The sequence below is a fragment of the Teleopsis dalmanni genome, chromosome 2, assembly GCF_002237135.1.
Source record: "Teleopsis dalmanni isolate 2A chromosome 2, ASM223713v2, whole genome shotgun sequence".
Lineage (NCBI taxonomy): Eukaryota > Metazoa > Arthropoda > Insecta > Diptera > Diopsidae > Teleopsis > Teleopsis dalmanni.
Window position 1 is genome coordinate 58542551 of NC_051847.1, and position 19023 is coordinate 58561573.

Sequence of the window (19023 nt, forward strand, 5' to 3'; positions counted from 1 at the left end):
CAATTTAGTCTACTGACATTTAGTTATGTTTATTTTTATGATGTATAAAATCAAAGGTAAAAGTAAACTAAACTTGCTAACCAAGTTACTAACCAGTAAGTTTTCAAGGTCATATTGACCAAATTAAACCGCATATAAAACAACATTTTTAATTAAATGAAATTTTGGCTTAAATTGGCATCTTCGCCGCAATGATTTTAGCAAAATTTTTACAAAAAATAAAAAATAAAAAAAATTGCAGTAAGTGTTATAAATTGACTTTTTTAATTTAACTGTAAGATTTTAATTTTTTTTCAAGATATATATCTATTATATTAATTAAACTCTAACATATAAACTGTATCTGCACATTTATCTTTAATTTGTTTAATTAATCCAAAAACATCTGCTTTCCAGAAAACGCCCACCATTAGCGATGTTTTATCTCTAAGTGAAATTGTTCTTTGTTGCAACTAATTAATTGTAATTACTAAAGTTAAAAATATTAATATAAAGAAATTTAATATGCTTATATAAAATACATATATAGATATATATAAAATACATATATATAATTTAACAAATATTTATCAATGCAAATTAAAATATTATATTAAAAGAACAATAAGTTTAGTAGGTGAATTATATGCTTATAGAAAAATACTTTTCAAAGTTAATCTAATTATATTTTTATGTATTTTTATATAAATATTGTATATCTATATATATTTTTTTTATATATTGTATACTTTATATATTTATATATATTTTTTATTATTATGTTGAGGTTAGTTGAGTCAGTGCACCTGAGCACTTTTACTCTCTATTAACTGCGAGGTTACTTCAAAACACCTCTTTGCGCTTTGACTAGATTATTGTTTATCACTTCATCAGACTAAGCAATAATTGACCTCAGATCTGCATACCTCCCCAAGGAGCAGATATATTTTTATATATATTTTATTTTTAAACCGGCTATTGGTTCCTTTGTGTTAAATATCTATATAGACGATAGAATAAAGAAGATGACGTAGATTTATTTTTATTAATAATTTATCGTGATCCTGATGAGTCAAGGAGAGTCGAAATATAGAATAAAGGACGTGTGCGAGTTAGGCTAAGTTGATACTACACACATTTAGCCATTTATCAAAACGTATCCACACATCACTACATTATCGGCACAACTTAGAATTTCCCTCATTTAGAACGCAACTTAGCCTAACTAGTAAACGTCCATAATAAAAAAATATTAAACATTGAATTATTTAACAAAAAGGTACCTTTAACCGAATTAAAAAAAATATATTTAATATTGTATTTTTAATATTTTTATTAATATAAAAAAACAGGACGATAAATAAATTCAAAAAATTGTATAGTTTATTTAATTATTATATTTATAAATGATTATTTTTTAGCTTAGAAATGATATGATGACAAATAAGCTAAATTTACTCTATTTATAAAGAATTTATTGAATATAATTTATTAATGTGGTGTATTAAAATTTAATCCTTTCACAATTTACTGATATGTCCTTCATAATGGCACGGCAAGAAAAAAAAATATATATGACAACTCAATTAATTCGGTCTATTTAAAAAAAAATCTATTAGGAATAGGTCTATACGCATTCACAAGTTCTTGAAATCTATGCACAATGTATCAAAACAGAAATTAGCCGATCAAAATTCTGTATTTTCTGAACCAGTAAAGATATTGAAATTAAATTTTCCTTAGAAATAGTTTTTAAGATAACCTTTTTTCGCTCAAATTTTGCGAAATCACAATTTCGCTAAAATTGATTAAAACTGCAATTAACTGAAAAACAAATGGACGGATTACTTCCATTTTTTATATAAAGTTGTATTGTTATATACGTAATTAATATATTTTATTCTTTTATTTGTGACAAAAAATATTATATAATAATTTATTAGTGGGCTAATTGGTCATTTAAATAGAAATAAAAAAACTTTATTAAAATATCGAAAAAATATTTTAATAAAATACAATTCATTTTTAAATATAAATAATAAATTATAGTTTTTTATTTCTATTTAAATGACCAATTAACCCGCTAATAAATTATTACGTAATAAATATATATAGTCTAATAAGAGTAAACAATTTTTTTAAAGATAATGAACACTCTTTTATGAAAATTTTGTATGGGCGGCGGGTGTTGCAGTGGGCGGAATATCATGAAAAAATTGGGGTATATATATTAAAATGCAAATATTTAGTACACCAAATTTTAATTTCTATCATAGTTTTTGAGATAACTAAGAAAATTTGAAGATAGACCATGTTTGGGTCTAAATTTTGATGGTTTCCGGTAGACCGATTGGGCTCAAATTAGATTGAAAAAAAGGCTATCTAAAATTATATTTATAGAAAATTTCATTTAATATCTCTACTAGTTCAGAAAATACACCAGGCATAGCAAACGCCTCACGAACGAGGCTAATAATAACACTGTACGACAGTAAAAGCACTTTTTGAATTTTTCAGCGGTTTTAGATTAATTTGAGGCTATTATGAAAAAACCGCTTTGTTTTTCGCGTGTTTTTGTGACTAAAAGGTGTTATCTTACATGTGGTATCTGGCAACAGTAAACGGATTATGTCAAACGTTTAGCCCGCATCGTGGATCGTCTGACTACTATTTGTGTCGATCTCTGCAAAACTGTTTCAATGGTAAAAAATTGACCGACTGCAAAACAGTTAATCAATTTTTTCTTCGATAAACCACGGAAGTTCAACATCAATCGAATTATGCAGCTATCCGAAAAATGGCAAGAGATCATAACTAGTAATCATAATTTTGCAATCATTGCAAAATTGAAACAAAATACTCAAGTTCTAGTTACTTTCGAAAAAAAGCATTAATGAATTCTCCATCATTAAAAACTCAATTTTACAATCAATTATTTAATTATTTTATATATTTAATTATTTCATTATTAAATTTATTTCACAAAAGATATAATGAATAAATTAGTAGCTTTACTTATCGCTTCATTAGATACGATTTAGAGAATACACTTATATGGTGGAATCGAGGCATCCCAACAGAAGTACGTTCTTCCTAATACTTTACAATTATTGTATCTAATAATTTTAAAAATCCCAAATCCCAATTATTTATCATATAATTGTTATTTATATTTTAGTTAGAAAATAAAATTAATAATAACTGACAAATTAAAAAATTTATTAAAAAAAACCAATCACTTTTAATATATTTCGTAGTGCGCGTTTGTATTGTTGAAGCGAGAGGTATATACCGTAAAACCCCCAAATTTTGTCCAACATTGGAGGCTACGTCTAACATAGAATGTGTTGTTGGCGTAGATCGATTAGATTGTGTACGCCGTATACATAAAGGCACAGCACACTTTGGCGTATTGACCTCTGAAGATTTAGTCGCAGCTCGCTGGGCTAGTGTGGAAATTCTTGTAGCTAGTGAACTACGTTCACATAATTCACCTTTTGAATACGAAGTTGTCGCTGTAGTCGACAATGAAGCTGATATCAACACTGTACATGACTTACGTGGCTCAAAATTATGTCACCCAGGATATGGTCTAGAAAATCATTGGACAGACGTTTTAGCTAATGTATGTATGGTATTATATTTTGTATTATTTATATTAATATATAACTTGTAAACATTTTTTATTTTCATGAAAGTATTTTGAATCAACATTAGTTGCTAAATCATGTGATCCTGAAATTTCAGTAGTCGAGGATCGCATTCGTTCTGCAGCAAAATATTTTGGTCCTAGTTGCAAAGCTGGACCTTGGGTCCCTGATCCAAAACAAGATCGCATCTTAAAAGATCGTTATTCAACCTTATGCCAAATGTGCTATGATCCTTATCGTTGTGGAATCGGTGATAAGCATTGGGGTAGAAGAGGAGCTCTTTATTGTTTAACAAGTGGTGGTGGTAATGTGGCTTGGGCACGTTTGGATGATGTCCGAAGTCACTTTGGTGTAAGTTTAAATACGTTAGATTATTATTTCAATTTAATGATAAAATATTTTCTCATCTACTAGCTTACTAGCTTGCCAGCACAAGCCGAATTATCAGAATATAGTTTTCTCTGCATGGACGGTCACATGCAACCCATAAACTCTACTAAACCATGTGTATGGGTAGCCAAACCTTGGCCCGTAATTGCCGCTAGACGATCTCATGCTGCTCAAATACAAAGACTAGTTACAGGTTTATCACATGATGATCCAAATAGTTGGCAAAACGCACTTCTTAGTTTATTAGAAACATATCATATTGATATAAATCCACTTGACAATGTAATACCAATTGATGACTATCTAGATCAAGCGCCTGCATTTCAAAGTGCATACAGTTTTCCAGAATGCAATCCCCCACGTTCAATTGTATATTGTACGACATCAATTATTCAACACATAAAATGTTCATGGTTACAGGAAGCTTCTCAAGTGTACGGTGTGGAACCAAACATTCAATGTATACGTTCTGCAAGTTTAGAATCATGTATGGATGATACACAATTCAAAGCAGCGGATGTCGTTGTAGTAGATCAAGAAAGTCGTGTCAAAGCACAAAGAGATTATAATCTCTTGCCGATCCTTTATGAATTTTCACAAAATATGCATGATCGTTACGCTACAATAGCAGTAATACATAATGATGCAAAATATGAAAGTTTTAAAGATCTAAAAGATGTTAAAGCATGTTTCCCATCCTATGAAGGTGCTGCACATTTGTCCGTACAAGATACAATATATAATATTACTGGTCAAGTAACAAGTATACATAACTATTTTCATCGTGACTCATGCACTTGGCATCCTCACTCACACCGTAAATGTCCTGAGTATTATAAAGGTGATGAAGGTGCGTTGCGTTGCTTGGCGGAGGGTGCTGACGTAGCTTTCCTTAGCTCTGATATATATAAGTTATATACAGTTGGTAATTTAACATCAGACTGGGTTGCAAAAACAAAACAAAAATCCTTTAAAATTCTTTGCCCCTATGGTAGTAACGAACATGGTTCTAAATTTGAATATTGCTATCTTCACTGGACATCACGCGGTCACTTTATGACTCATAATAGCACGATAGCTCGACGAAATGAAATATATAATACGTTAAGTGATATGGATCGTTTATTTGGAAAGACTTACAAATCAGAAACACGTCCCTTTACAATGTACGGAATATTTGATAAACGCAATAATGTTTTGTTTCACGATAGTACTGACAGTTTAAAGGGATCACAGGATTTGAAGAAAGATTATGCCAAACGCTCTATGGAAGATGTATACGAAAAATATGCGAGTCAATTCTATACAGATTATAGTGCAAGCGCCGCTAAAAAATTTATATTCAATATATATGGATATTCGGCTTTTGCATTCATTTATTTAATAATTTGCAGATTTTTCTATAGTTTTTAAGTCAATACTTTATTCCATTTACTTCATTAATGTTTAGTTATTTATTGTGATATTACTTTGTAATAGTATAGTTTTTAAAATCTTTGTAATGAATATTTAGTGAAAGGATACATACATTTTAATTTCTCATGGGCGTATTCAATAAAAGATAATGATATTAACTTTAAAAAATAATGCTTGTTTTAAACATATCCCCAGTTTTTTATATGCATACTAAAAATTTATTTAAAAGTAAGTAAATAACAAAATAAATAGCAGATTAGACATATTTAGTCCAATACTTTTGGACTACATATTTGTGTTTGAGCTAAGCAATTCAGGAAAGCCAGGGATATTGCCGATTTGTTAACTGATAACTTTTTTGATAAGATATATTTTAGATAAACTCAGTTGATATATAAAATGGATTTACGATATTGCATGAAATACAATGGATTGGACTATTCTATTGTAATAAGAAAGAATAGAGCGAAAAAATACTCATTACTGAAAATAAAAAGCAAAGAAATATTGCAAAGAAACCACGAAAACATTGCAGAATAGACAAAATAACGCTGAACGTGCCGGAGTGTAGTATATACAGTAATCCCCCCCTATAACGCGGTACCCTTATAACGCGATTTCAATCCCCAGTATAACACGGGCATTCCCCCATATAACACGAGTATTTGTACAGTTCATAATTTGCTTCGCTAACCTTTGCGCGTGTGTATACATGGTATACGGGAATACTCCTACAACCCGTTTTCCTGAAACGCGGAACCAATCTACCGCGTTATAGGGGGAATTACTGTACATATTTATACATAGTGAACTGAACTAGCCAGAATTGTCCCAAGGGGCGGTACACTAAGCACAACTTTTTTTGGCAATGTTCTTACATTGTTTTTACAGTGTTCTTGCAGTGTATTATCTGTAAACTAAACTGCAAAAATTATGGTTTTTCTTTAATCTCCCCATCCAGTGAACTTTAGAACTTCTTACAATTCGTTTATTTTCTAGAATTACTATCTTCTGCATCTCTCATATGATTTAAAGTATACGTACGCTGCTGTAATACGGTGCACTTTGTTATATAATTCTTTAACCCCTAGCAGGAGCATAGAACCGCATGCACTATGTTATGGCATTATGACATAGATCAAATACTGTTGTCAGATTTGGGGGGTAAAGGTAGGAGGGGTAAAAAGTCTTAATATATAATATTATACTAAATTAATCTAAGTAAGAGAACCGTGAACAACAAGTAAGACAGGAAAGAAGATTCTGTCTCGTGAATGTGGAACAACGTATACAAAGCTATGATTGGATTTAATTTATTACAAATTCTACAATCTGGTTCATAACTACCCACTTCCCGACCCTGTCATTTACAAGAAAGCTGAAGTTACTCGTATAAACGAGTAGTTTCCGTAACCCCATTGTCCACACATGGCTCACGTAAACTCACCAGCTCTATCGACCTTCTTTCTACCTTTACTATGCCCATATCTTCTGGCTTAAATAAACCTTGACTTCTGGGTACTAAGCCTCTTCATCTTAATTTTCTCACCTAATTATTAGAATAAGTTTTCACACTCCGGTGAAAATGTTCTACATTCATTTCTAAGAAGTGATAATAATGAATAAAAGTCTTAAATTACTGTTGATGCTTGCCAGCTTCTGCAAATAAGAACATGATTTGTCACACATTGACCTATTGGGCTGGAAATTTAGAAGTTTCTGCCTCATAAGAAAAAGTAAGTCAGGAATTAGTGGTTGCTACGCTGATAAATACATAACGATGCGCTTCAATATGCAATATACATACATAACATATATAAATATCAATATTATAAGCTTTGTGACATATTAACTGAAAATAATTCCCTGGTAACATTAGGCAAAACGTATTACCTCGATTTGCAGATATAATACCTCGCTTTACAGATGAATATATATAAATAAAAATGTTGTCGTGGAAACTTTATATAATTAGTCATATTTCCAATTACTAAAGATATTCTAAATGAATGTTTAAGAATAAGTCGTAAATTATTTGAGCAGATCTAATTTTAATTTTCTAAATAATTAATTAATTTATGATATAACGTTAGTTACAAGTTTCATGGCATGCAATCTTCATAATAATAATTTTTTTAATTATGCGTTTCAACAAATGTAAATGGCAATAAAAATGAATTATAAATTAAATTAATTAAATTGATTAACAACGCGTATTATTTAGTCGCGACATCTACAGTTGAATAGAAAGAGAAATTTATATGAAAGTAAAATTTACTCACCCTGCAAATCACCAGCTGACAAAATGTTGAATTGTATTTGTTTACAAGTTGCTAAGCAAAATTGTCACAACAATAAATGTATTTCGCATAAATATTATTTTATCGCTTAGTCATTATAAAATAATAACAAAAAATTTCAAAACTAACGTGATAAAATTTGTGAAAAATATGTCTAAAAGTCAGCAAACTGGTCAACCAAAAATCGTAAGATGGCAACGAATTAAGAGAAAACTAAATTACAACACGATAGTAAACTTTTTTTGTTATCACTATGGAGAATAAATTTGCACTTACAGAATTTTAAATAATAGAGCACCAAAATTAATTTTTCACAAATAAAACTACAATAATCAATTTGCAAATTATTTACACTTTTTTATGAAGTTGCTGTTGTCAGTAACGTAAGTCTCAATTATTAATTTGTTAATCAAATACTTCATCGCACAATTATTCCATTTTCAATACATTCCACTTTCGCAAATGTGGTGGTTTTAATTGATAAGAAAATGCATGCCGTTATTTTAAATATTTTCATTTCATTGCTTGTACTTAAAATAGAAGTAATCCGAACTAAAATAAAGAAATTAACACATTTTTCTTAGGCATCAAAAGTTTCAACTGGCGCTAAATCGAAGAAAGTGAATACTGCAGCAACAACTAAAATAAAACGGGATAATTCGATTAAAGCAGCGGCGGATAAAGAAGAAAAACTCTCTCAAGCAACATCGCACACAAATCGCAACGGCAATAAAAGTAAAATCAAAGTATCTAATTTGCCACTCGAAAAACAACAAAAAATTGAGAAAACAAAAACTTCAAGTGTTAGCTCTTCAAATAAAAAAGAAATCAAGAAACAAAATGTTTCGTCTAATACAGATAAAGCAAAACAGCTTCAAGTCAAGCCTCGCACTAATACCGTTGAAGCAGCTCAGAAGAAAACAAAAAATGCTAAGTCCTCAGCTATTAAATCAAATATGATATTGAATACTTACCATAATGTTACCATAAGCTCTCCACCATCACAACGAAAAGATATTAAAGTGGATAATAACTTGAATGGCGTCCGTGAAACGAGTACAAGTCAAAAGCTTACTAGAAAAGGTAGTAGAACTCTTGAACCGGATGAAGTTATAATGCTTAAGAGAGATTCTGCTAAGAAAAGAATTGAAAAACAAATAGAAACTGATAGGAGTGTAATAAAAAGTGAACAGAATAAACCACCTGTTGCATATGAAGTTACTTTCGAAAAGCAACCCAAAGTTGTGAAAATACCTAAACCAAATTTTCCTCCTACAAGTAAAGATGAAGATGACCAAGAACAAGAAACAAATTATTCAGATGATTTTGAATCGTATGAGTCAGATTTCGAAAATAGTTATTCAAGTCAAACGCATATTTCATCTGAATCAGAAAGTTTTACTGAAAATCACACAGATAATAAATCAATTGAGAGTTTAAACAATTCAACTACAGATAAAGAAACAAGCATAAAGAGTTTTTCAAATAATAATAAAGAAATAAAAGAAACGGAAGTTTTACAATACCAAACTACGAATCTACACAGTGAAAAGGAACGAAAATTGGATTCGGGGAATTATGAAATCAATATACGGCAAATTCCAATACAAACGGATAGATTGATTCCCACAAAACCAGAGCCTTTTCAGAACAGTTTAGATAGCCTTAATGAAACCAATTCTGAGCAAATGGATTCTGGTATTAGTGGTGTTGCTATTATAAATGAATTTCACAATACGAACACAGCTGTTTTCTATAGTGGATATAAGGATTTTAATCATAAACCAAAAATCAGTAAACGTGGAATTGATTTAAAATCAAAAATTCGTTTCGATTTGATGAGTTTTGTCTTTTTCGACCAAAAACCAATTACTTTCGAAAATTTTAAACAGATCTATGGAAAATTGAATACAACTCAAAGCTATACTCAAACGAATGACAATCGTATATCAACTGAATGCCAAACTGATAGCTATGAAACTGTATCCATATGGACACAACATCCTCCGCAATATGATTTGCTATCAATGCAAAAAGTAACAGTTGTGCACAATAATGAAGTTATCACTTCCAATAGTTATGGAAAATTTTATGACGATGAAACATTAACAAATATCCATTCAACAGATGAAATTGATAGAAGCCTACGGGCTCTCCACAAATTGAGTAAAGCTAAAAATATTCGTTATGCAAATCGTCAAAAAACAACAATTTTAAATAATTTTATTGATTTTGAAAGATTAAATAGATTTCTATTAGATTCTCTACTATTAATATCAAAAATTTTAAATACTCATGACAACTTAACAGATTTTAATAATCATAAGGATTCAATACCCAATGAACTCTCTACAATAAGCGATGGCTTTGTTCAATTAAGTACAGACTTTTTAAATGCACTACGTGTAATACGGGTTTTTTCAAATGCGAGATATAATTTAATAATAACAGTACATGAGACTCGACCTGATGCAGATGTTTACCGATCAGATTTTGCCAATCTCCTAATGGTGTGGTCAACAAATATGTCTAAGAAACCAATACGCTTACTTTCAACGTGGTGCGAAGTATGTCATGCTGAAATTTCTAATGAATCTTCAGATATAATTGTATGTGGCTTAAGTGATGGCAGCATAGCTATGTGGGATTTGCGGGAGACCTACTCATTTTGTTCTAAACTTGATGGGCAGTTAACTCACTTTACCGCAACACAAAGTGTCGTTCCTAATTGGGATGAGGGAAGTAAGAACCTTCAAGCAATAGATTTAGGTGCTGTGATTGACGTAAAAAGTTTTCGACCTCAGACCAAAGGAATCGTTACATCAAATAGAACAATCGAATATAACCCACTACAGGTATTTGCAAGTTTTTTCACTTATGCACATGTTTTTAATATAAAAGTATATGTACTTAACATATTTTATATTTTTTTATACAATTTTGGCAATATCAAAGTCAACCTTATTTAATAAAACCTAAAGTACCGATTGTAATCTCAGTCCAATTTAAGATTGTTAAACGGTTTAAAATAAGTTGTATGAGAATAAAAACAAATATAAGTATTTATATATATATATGAAAAATACTTAAAATCATTTACTAAAGTAACTGAATCCAACATTGAAACTGCTCTTATTATATTGAACCCTTTAACTCTAAGGAGGAGCATAGGGTCGCAACAAAGATCTTCTACTCGGTAGGATTGTTGTCTAGTAACTTCAACTCTCCCCAACTTTTCGGCATATCAATTTGTCTTCTCCAAGTGTGTGCAGGTCTGCCCCTTCTTCTGCTACCCATCGGTGCTCATATTACTAGATGATATTTTCTTTTTGTAATATACAAAATATCTATCACTATATATTCACTATGTATTCACTACATAGAATTACTTACAACCAAATTTTACAGTATCCAAGACAACATCGTTGTTATTACAAATTTGTTGTTTTTATATCGCATAAAATATTTAATTGGTTTGAAAAGAATAAAAATAATATTTCTCAAATTGATGTGCCGTTATGTTTGAAAATTTCTTTTAAAAATTCTTGAATAAACATTTTCAATGTCAGAATAATTAGCATATATTATTACAAATAAATATATAAGGTTAATTTTCTAATTATAATTTAAATTAATAATTATTATGTTGAGTCTTTTCCGAGTTAGTGCATCTGGGTACTTTTACTCTTTGGGGGGTTCTGCAAACTCTCACCCATTTCACTGACTAATTTGTGTATTCCTCAAAAGCTTCGTGATTATTCAATGACTGATCTAAGATCAGATTATCGCCTCGTGCGCTTAGTGATTACTCTCAGATTAGATAGTGCTAAGTAGGGCAGCCTGTCGGTTTTCGCATATGGCTTCAGGGCTCTGTCCGTTATGTATTTTTTGAGTGCATCTATTCTAAGGTCTCTTAGCATGTCATTCTGATGTGCTATGACACACTTTAAACAACTTGTAGCTACTAGATGGTGGAATCGGCAGCTGTTTTGACTGATATGCTAAAAAATTTTACATCCTTCTTCTGTTCTTCCATTCCTGTCAGCATTAATGTTACTTATTCAATGAACTAATATATTTATTACATTATTTAATATTTTAGTTTGCCTCTCTAAATGACAGTGGAATATTAACTATTTGGACCCTTGTGGAAACAGCTTCGGAGTTGATGGACTTCTCTACTATGCGCAAAAAAGTGATAAAAAGTAATGCGAGTAATTATGCACAAATGGAATTCAATTCACCATGGGCGCGGGTAAAACTTATCCAAAGTGCAATTTGTAATTTACAGATTTATTTAGAAAAAAATATTTTAAAATCACAAAACCCATTTGAAAAAACAATCTCGAACTTTCAGAGAAATATTTATAACGACAATGCGTTAAAACAGTTAAAAGAAATTCAAGCAGATTTAGGACTTTGCAAAAATTCAATTGGTTTACGATTCGTTTGCATTGATACAGGTTGTGAACAAATCTATATCTGTACTAATAATAACTTTATAATTGCTTGTCCCAAAACTCTTAAAACCGAGTACATACGAAAAATAATCATTAACAACAGTCGCTTTCTATTTCCGACCGCAATTTGTGTTTTAACAAATGAGCATTTTCTCGCAGTTGGTCTGTCGAATGGTTCAGTGATGGTACTTAATTGCAAACCACAAAATAAGTATGATTCAACAGAAGATTACTCTAAGAATGATAATAGTAAAAATAATGAAACAGTTGACACTCCCCCACCAGATATTGATCTGGAGACAGGCAAATCCTGCGCTATACAGAATATTATACTTAATGAGAGGAGGCGAAGTGTAAAATATGAACAAGAATTCGAATTTCGACCCACAACAGCAGCATGTATTCAAATGATTACGAATCAAATGAAGCCCATCGAATTTCGTGTCTACGATCAGCAAATTTTATTGTATGGATCGGCTTTGCGAAAAAACTTGGTCCGCTCTTTATTTGTATCCAGTGATGGTTGGCGTCTTTTTGCACTATCAAACGGAAATGTGCGCACGTATGATTTTAATATGGATAGGGAGATACAAAATATTCCTAACAAGAATGGACATATCTCTAAAGATTTGAAAATTATAGATATAGCAGTTGCAAAGACAAGCAGTACGGCACTGAACCTTATTCTATTAAACGAATCAAATAACGTTGAAATTCACTTTTTAAAACAATAACTTATTTTTATGTATGTTAAAATAAGTTCACATCTCTATAAATTAACGATGATTTAAAAAATTTGATTTTTAAAATATTGTTAAATCAATTAGAAAGGCCATAAATAAATAAATAATAAACGATACATTGTTAAATTTTCAGAAAAAATTACTATGATTGTTTTAAATAATTTTAAGAATTTATTAAAATGTAGGGAATAATATTTTTCAAGATTTCTAAGAACAGGCAATGTATAAGGCGACATATGAGATCTCCTCAGGTGCACATTGTGTTAAGAACACAATATTAAACTAAATTCCGATCTATGGTATAAAAACTGAGAAAACTCAACATTTTTGTTGTATACACAAATGAACTGTTGGATTACCACAAGCCTTTAGAATTGGCCCTAAACTTTGCAAATATTTTATGTTCATTGTTTCTTATTACACATGCTGTCTACTATTTCGTAAATACTTCAAGTCCTATCAAGCGAGTTTTTTCGGAATTATTCTCCACAAGTTTTTTTGTTCTATGGTTACTGTCGAATCCCTTACGACAAAGTAGCCAGACAACTGTTATTTTGAGCATGTTAGACAACTCTTTGAGATTCTTGCAGCTTTATAGCAACTTAGATTTAATAACACAAGATTAATTATGTATTATTATTTAGGTTTATATCAACAGGGGCACAATAGATCTCGAGGTCGCAATGTACATTCCCACAACTTAATAATATATATCAATAATATCAAACGATAATTTAAAACAATTTTATGAAAAATATCCACTAAATGAAATAAAAAGAGATATATGTAATGTTATATTTATAGTAAATTTATTTGCATTAAGTTTCTGGCAATATTTTATATACCATATATGTATTCTTGACACATGTCTCGTATATATTAATGTATAATTCAGCACATGTAAGATATTTTCTTTCTAATTCTGTAAAATATCAGAGGCCTACAAAGCTGATTTCGTTGACGTCCATGGTTGGTCTAGCTTAAACTTGATTAAGATCAAATTACTGTAAAATCAAGAAGTAATTGACATAAAAAAGAATTAGATATATCGTAATTCATGGGTTCCGTGTGTATTTAAATGGGTGACACATTTTATTATACATAAAAAAAAATAAAAAAATTTGAAATAAATTTAGAATACATAAAATATTATTTAACTTTGCCAATCCTTAAATAACATTGAAGCTATATAAATTTATATACAGATATTTATATATCTGTATATAGCAATTATAGTAAAATTTCCCCATTTTATCTTTGAAGGCTCTAATAAGAATGTTTAGTTACAGTTCGTTTAAAATATTTAATAAGAAAATGGTTTAAGGGTGTTTATATTTATATAGCAGTACTACGAGTATTTCTAATTGCACAATGGTTATGATACATTAAGAAAGTAACACGTTTCTGTGTCCATATTACATTAAAATAAAAAGTATATCATTGTTTATATTATTGCATTATTTCAATTATTTAAAAAAAATAATGGTATTCAAAGGTGTTCATATTTGTTTTCATGAAAATAAGACGTTACCAAACTTTAATTACCAAGCCATCAGGTCTGATAGTTTCTTCGTTATTCTATATATAGTAACATCTAAATTTGAGATTTATTTGAAATTTAATACATTTAAAAATTAAAAATAAATAAAAATAATTTTAATATACATTGTATTTAACGTTAGCCATGAAAGAAGTAACTATTATATTTAATAGAAACTAGTATATTTGCTAGAGAGGTTTAAATTACAACTTATATTAAAAATATGTGGTCTCGCTCGTGCGAATCGTAGGGTAAATTGGCATGGCTTTCTCTGTATTACGTTCTATACATAAGAAAGAATACAAATATAATAGTATTGAAATTTAACAATTAAAAATAAAATATAATTAATTAATTTAATTATTCTATAGCCTGTTTATGATTTCGTTCTAATATAACACAGCAAGTGGATTTTTCAATAAAACCTTTCACACAAATTAACAAATCTCCAGAAAAATGTGCGAACATAAAAGTCAAGTACAGCTTGTGTGAGTTAGTTAAGGAGCGCTGACTCTGAGCTTCAAATTTGGCAGGATAAAAGTTCAACCCCTAGTACTTGCAGTTTCAAAAAAATTATTTTCGAATAATTAAATACAAGAAATAATTCCTCTACCAATGATGATGGGTATTTGATATTACTCGAAACAGCTGTATGGTCAGCTAAAAATTCAATAAATTAAAATTATATAAAATTAATTTTAGTTGTAGTTCACTAGTTTTCGAAACCTCTGTAATCAATAAAAATAGAAATAAAAGAGTAAAGAAAGTAGAAATGAGTAATTTTATAAAATAACACAATTTTAACTTGAGTTCTAATTTTATTTTAAATTTTCTTGCTATTTTAAAGCTTTTATTTAGCTGGTTTTCTAGCTAAGATTATAAGATTGTACTGGTTTAACAGTACAATCTAATAACTTAACCGAGAATTAATTACAAAGGCACAATCAAAGGTCTGTCATGTTATGACTTTACCAATTATCAAGTTACCGAAGTACTTTTAAATATTCCTAATATTCAATATCCGATTCTGATAAATTAACTTCATTCATCTAACTATAAACCTAACTTTTATAATTCTCACTTATTTAGTTTCTTTGAAAGCTTAACAGATAGACTGAAACAGGATTTTTTTTTTTTAATTTCCACACAAACTATTGAAATGAATAATTTATGAGCTATGAAATTTGTTTTTTACAACGAAAAAAAAACTGTCCTTAAAAACCCTTTCTTAGTATTTCATAACAAAAAGAGACTATAACAAAAGGAAAAAGTTATTGCGGCAAAAAAGCTTGTTCGGCAGGTACTTATTATGACAAAAACACAATTATGACACTAATTGCCTTGCTTTGTCGTAATTCATTCGTTGCAATTCTGATGACATTTTCAAAATTTAACATTGTTACTCTTTTGTTTTGTTATTATAGCTTTATATTAACATTAGTGCGACACTAATAGATTATTCTGCAACGATTAGAGCAATGAATAACACCTGGAAAGTCTCATCCAATTGTCTCAGGCAGGAGACAGTCAGGACTGTATAAAGGCAGAATATGTTTTAAGGGTGCAGTGTGTATGCGAGTATATGCATGTATGAATGTAAGTAATGCGTACCATAGCATTTAATAGTTTGGTAATTTATGTATAATTTGTATTTTTTTTCTTTACACTATATTAATACAATTATCAGGTGTAATTCCGTTGAAAGCAGATCAGAAGTGTGATGATTCCAAATGAATGAAGTGAAGCTTCGTTTAAACACACCACACAATTATGTTAGACACAATTAGGCAGATTTAAAAAGATTCGAATAAGGATTTTATTGGATTTTTGTTAATAAATTATCTGTGATGAACTTGTAATATGCTGCTATTTGAAAACAAACATATTCACACTTCTACATACAGCATAATGGGAATAATTTCACATGCTACCAACTTGGTGAACCTTTTTTCCAAAAATGTTTAGAACTTGAATACTATATACATAAACAGACAGGGTTAAGTGTTAAAAGGAGAGATTGTACCTCATACCTTGCACTCATTAACATGTGTAACTACCAGCAAATAAAATTTTTCATACATATGTCACATTTCCAAATATCAAATAGGACTCGATTTATGTCTGTCAAAAATTACTTATAATGATGAGTTTGGCAGGAAGGAAGCGCTTTGCCCTTCGCTCCTGAGGTTAAATTAAGTTCAATATGTTAAGACACATACCAATAAATGTACACATAAATTAATAATACATATCATGTTTATAATGACAATAACATTAACAATGGGCAAATTTGAAAAACGTAATTACATTAATATCCATTACGAGTACTTACTGTGCTTGGAATAAATTATTCATAAAGACATTAGAGCCAGTATCTAGCATATGTATATATATATATACATGTATAAAAATTATTAATGTTATATATTAACTTTTTATTTATGTTCAATATAAATAAGTTTTCTTAACTATACATTTTTTTTTATTACATTTATACTAAAAAGAACACTAAAAGCCATCTCGACTTACAAAACAAATATAATAACATAATATTATATTTCGGTACCACTGGTGAAAAACGGTGTAAAGAACATACGACCAAGTTACAAACGATGTGATGTCACTCAGTTCTACCAACTGATGAGAGCAATCCACCGAGTCTTCAAACTCTTTTACTTTTTTTTCACTTAATAGAGATATTTGTTTATTAATAAGTAATTTAAGATTAAATAAACTTTATACGCTATAGAAGTGTTATTCATTGTCCATATAAACTTATATTTTTATACAAAACTTTACTTGAATATAATTCTAAGGAACACATTTTCTTTCACATATCTTAGCAAATCTTAAGACTACTTTTTTTTCACAACTTTTTTTTATAAATATCGCCTTTATGCATCAATATATAGTTAGCTCTCGTAATAAAAATATAATAACTTAAATGTTGGTCCAAATTTTGTATTCCTTTCTTGCACAATAATTTTATCTTAGCCCCAAAACATCCATTTGTTTCAGATACAATATTTTTGTTGAGCTAAAATCTATTATCTCTGAGTATTCTGTCAACTATTCAGTCAACTTAACGTCAGATTGTAATTAAGCTTTCGAGATTGCAAGTTACTATAATCATGTGGATTTCTTCAAATGTGGACTTTATATAATAAAAATCCTTGTGGTTATTTAACTTCATTGACGTATGAACTATGAAAAAGATATGATAGAGTAGTTAGTTTTGGTTTTTAAGCTAAACATATTTTAATGACCCTCTTAAAAATAATATCAATAACAGCATTACTTTCTATATATAAATATTGTATATAAAGTGGGTCTCCGCTCGTCTTAAACTCCGGTAATTCAGATTGCCTGGTCGATTACTCGATTTCGATCGATTACTAATTCTCTAATCCAGATTACACATGATGAACATGTCTGCTCGATAGTCGAATGAAATAAATCACATTTATGGGTAATTTGTGTACCTTCTGCTCAAAAATTATCCGGATTTTGTTGTTTGTTAACTACTCCTTAAATAATAGACCTATTTCAAAAATATTTTGTTATGTTGGTACACCCTTTCTTGCCATTTCTTGCAAATACAAATTTGAGCGCCATCTGTCAATTAGTTTGTTTACAGCAGCTGTTATTGTGAGACTACCTCAAGTGCATTTAGCGATTTTTACTATTGAAAATTCTTCTTGCTTTTTCCTGTTCCCGAAAATCAAATTGCCGCTTCGTGGTAAGCGTTTTGAGTCGATTGAATCGGTAGAAGAGAATTCGCTGAAGGAACTAAAAGCCATACCTTTACGGGCCTACGAAAAGTGTATGTAAGATAGGTTAAGCGTTGGCATATGTGTATCGCTTTAGAATGAGCATATTTTGAAAGAGATAAAATAAATTTGGAATAAAATTTAAATTTGTGTGTTTTATTTACAAAATCCGAGTACTTTTTGAACAGAAGGTATATGAATATAGATTTTACGCACTGCTTTTTAAATGAATCCATAATGAATTTCATAATTTAATTAAACAAAACAAATAAACAAAAATCAAATATATTTTAGTTATAGACATTATTTCGGTTTTCACTATTTAATTATGATTAAGTTATGAATTTCATTACGGATTAATTTAATAAGTAGTGGATTATTGTTCAGTTTTTATTCAGTTTCTTTTGTTAAAATAAAAATATGAACATATATACAAACTTTTATAGTTACTGTTTTTCCCGTATAAGTTACAAGTTATATCAATTATTGTATTACATTATATTCTATACTTAATTGTTCATCTTATATGCAATCTTAAATCTGTTAAAATTACTGTTAATATGTTATAATATAATAATCATAAATAAAAGAACTTACTTACTACTACTACTACAAACTCTTAAGGATTTTAAATTCGACTCCCCAATCCGAATATCTCTGTAACAGACATTTTAATGTCTGTTTAAAGGATTAAGATAAGCGTATATCTATTGTATATGGATGTGTATATATATAAATCTATGAACGGCAGCTAACTCTATTATAGTTAACTTAC

The 19023-nt window shown here is 29.4% G+C and overlaps 2 protein-coding genes across 2 annotated transcripts; both read left to right on the top strand.

Annotated features, from left to right (window-relative positions):
* Positions 1–3232: 3232 nt before the first annotated feature.
* LOC119674650 (transferrin-like) lies at positions 3233–5559 on the top strand (the record flags this gene model as incomplete). Its single annotated transcript, XM_038085799.1, has 3 exons — positions 3233–3604; positions 3678–3980; positions 4044–5559. Coding segments are annotated over 3 exons (2064 nt in total), but the record flags the coding sequence as incomplete, so codon positions are not given.
* A 2164-nt stretch (positions 5560–7723) lies between these two features.
* On the top strand, positions 7724–13033 carry LOC119684000. Its single transcript, XM_038097930.1, has 3 exons — positions 7724–8118; positions 8320–10590; positions 11838–13033. Exons 2-3 carry the CDS (start codon positions 8692–8694, stop codon positions 12927–12929), a joined length of 2991 nt encoding a protein of 996 aa, XP_037953858.1. The 5' UTR covers positions 7724–8118; positions 8320–8691; the 3' UTR covers positions 12930–13033.
* The last annotated feature ends 5990 nt before the right edge of the window (positions 13034–19023 follow it).

Bases quoted from the DNA above. Each gene is read 5' to 3' on its own strand.
- LOC119684000 (XM_038097930.1), top strand. From the start codon at position 8,692: ATGATATTGAATACTTACCATAATGTTACCATAAGCTCTCCACCATCA. The intron at 10,591-11,837 runs GTATTTGCAAGT...TTAATATTTTAG, and splicing joins TCGAATATAACCCACTACAG to TTTGCCTCTCTAAATGACAG.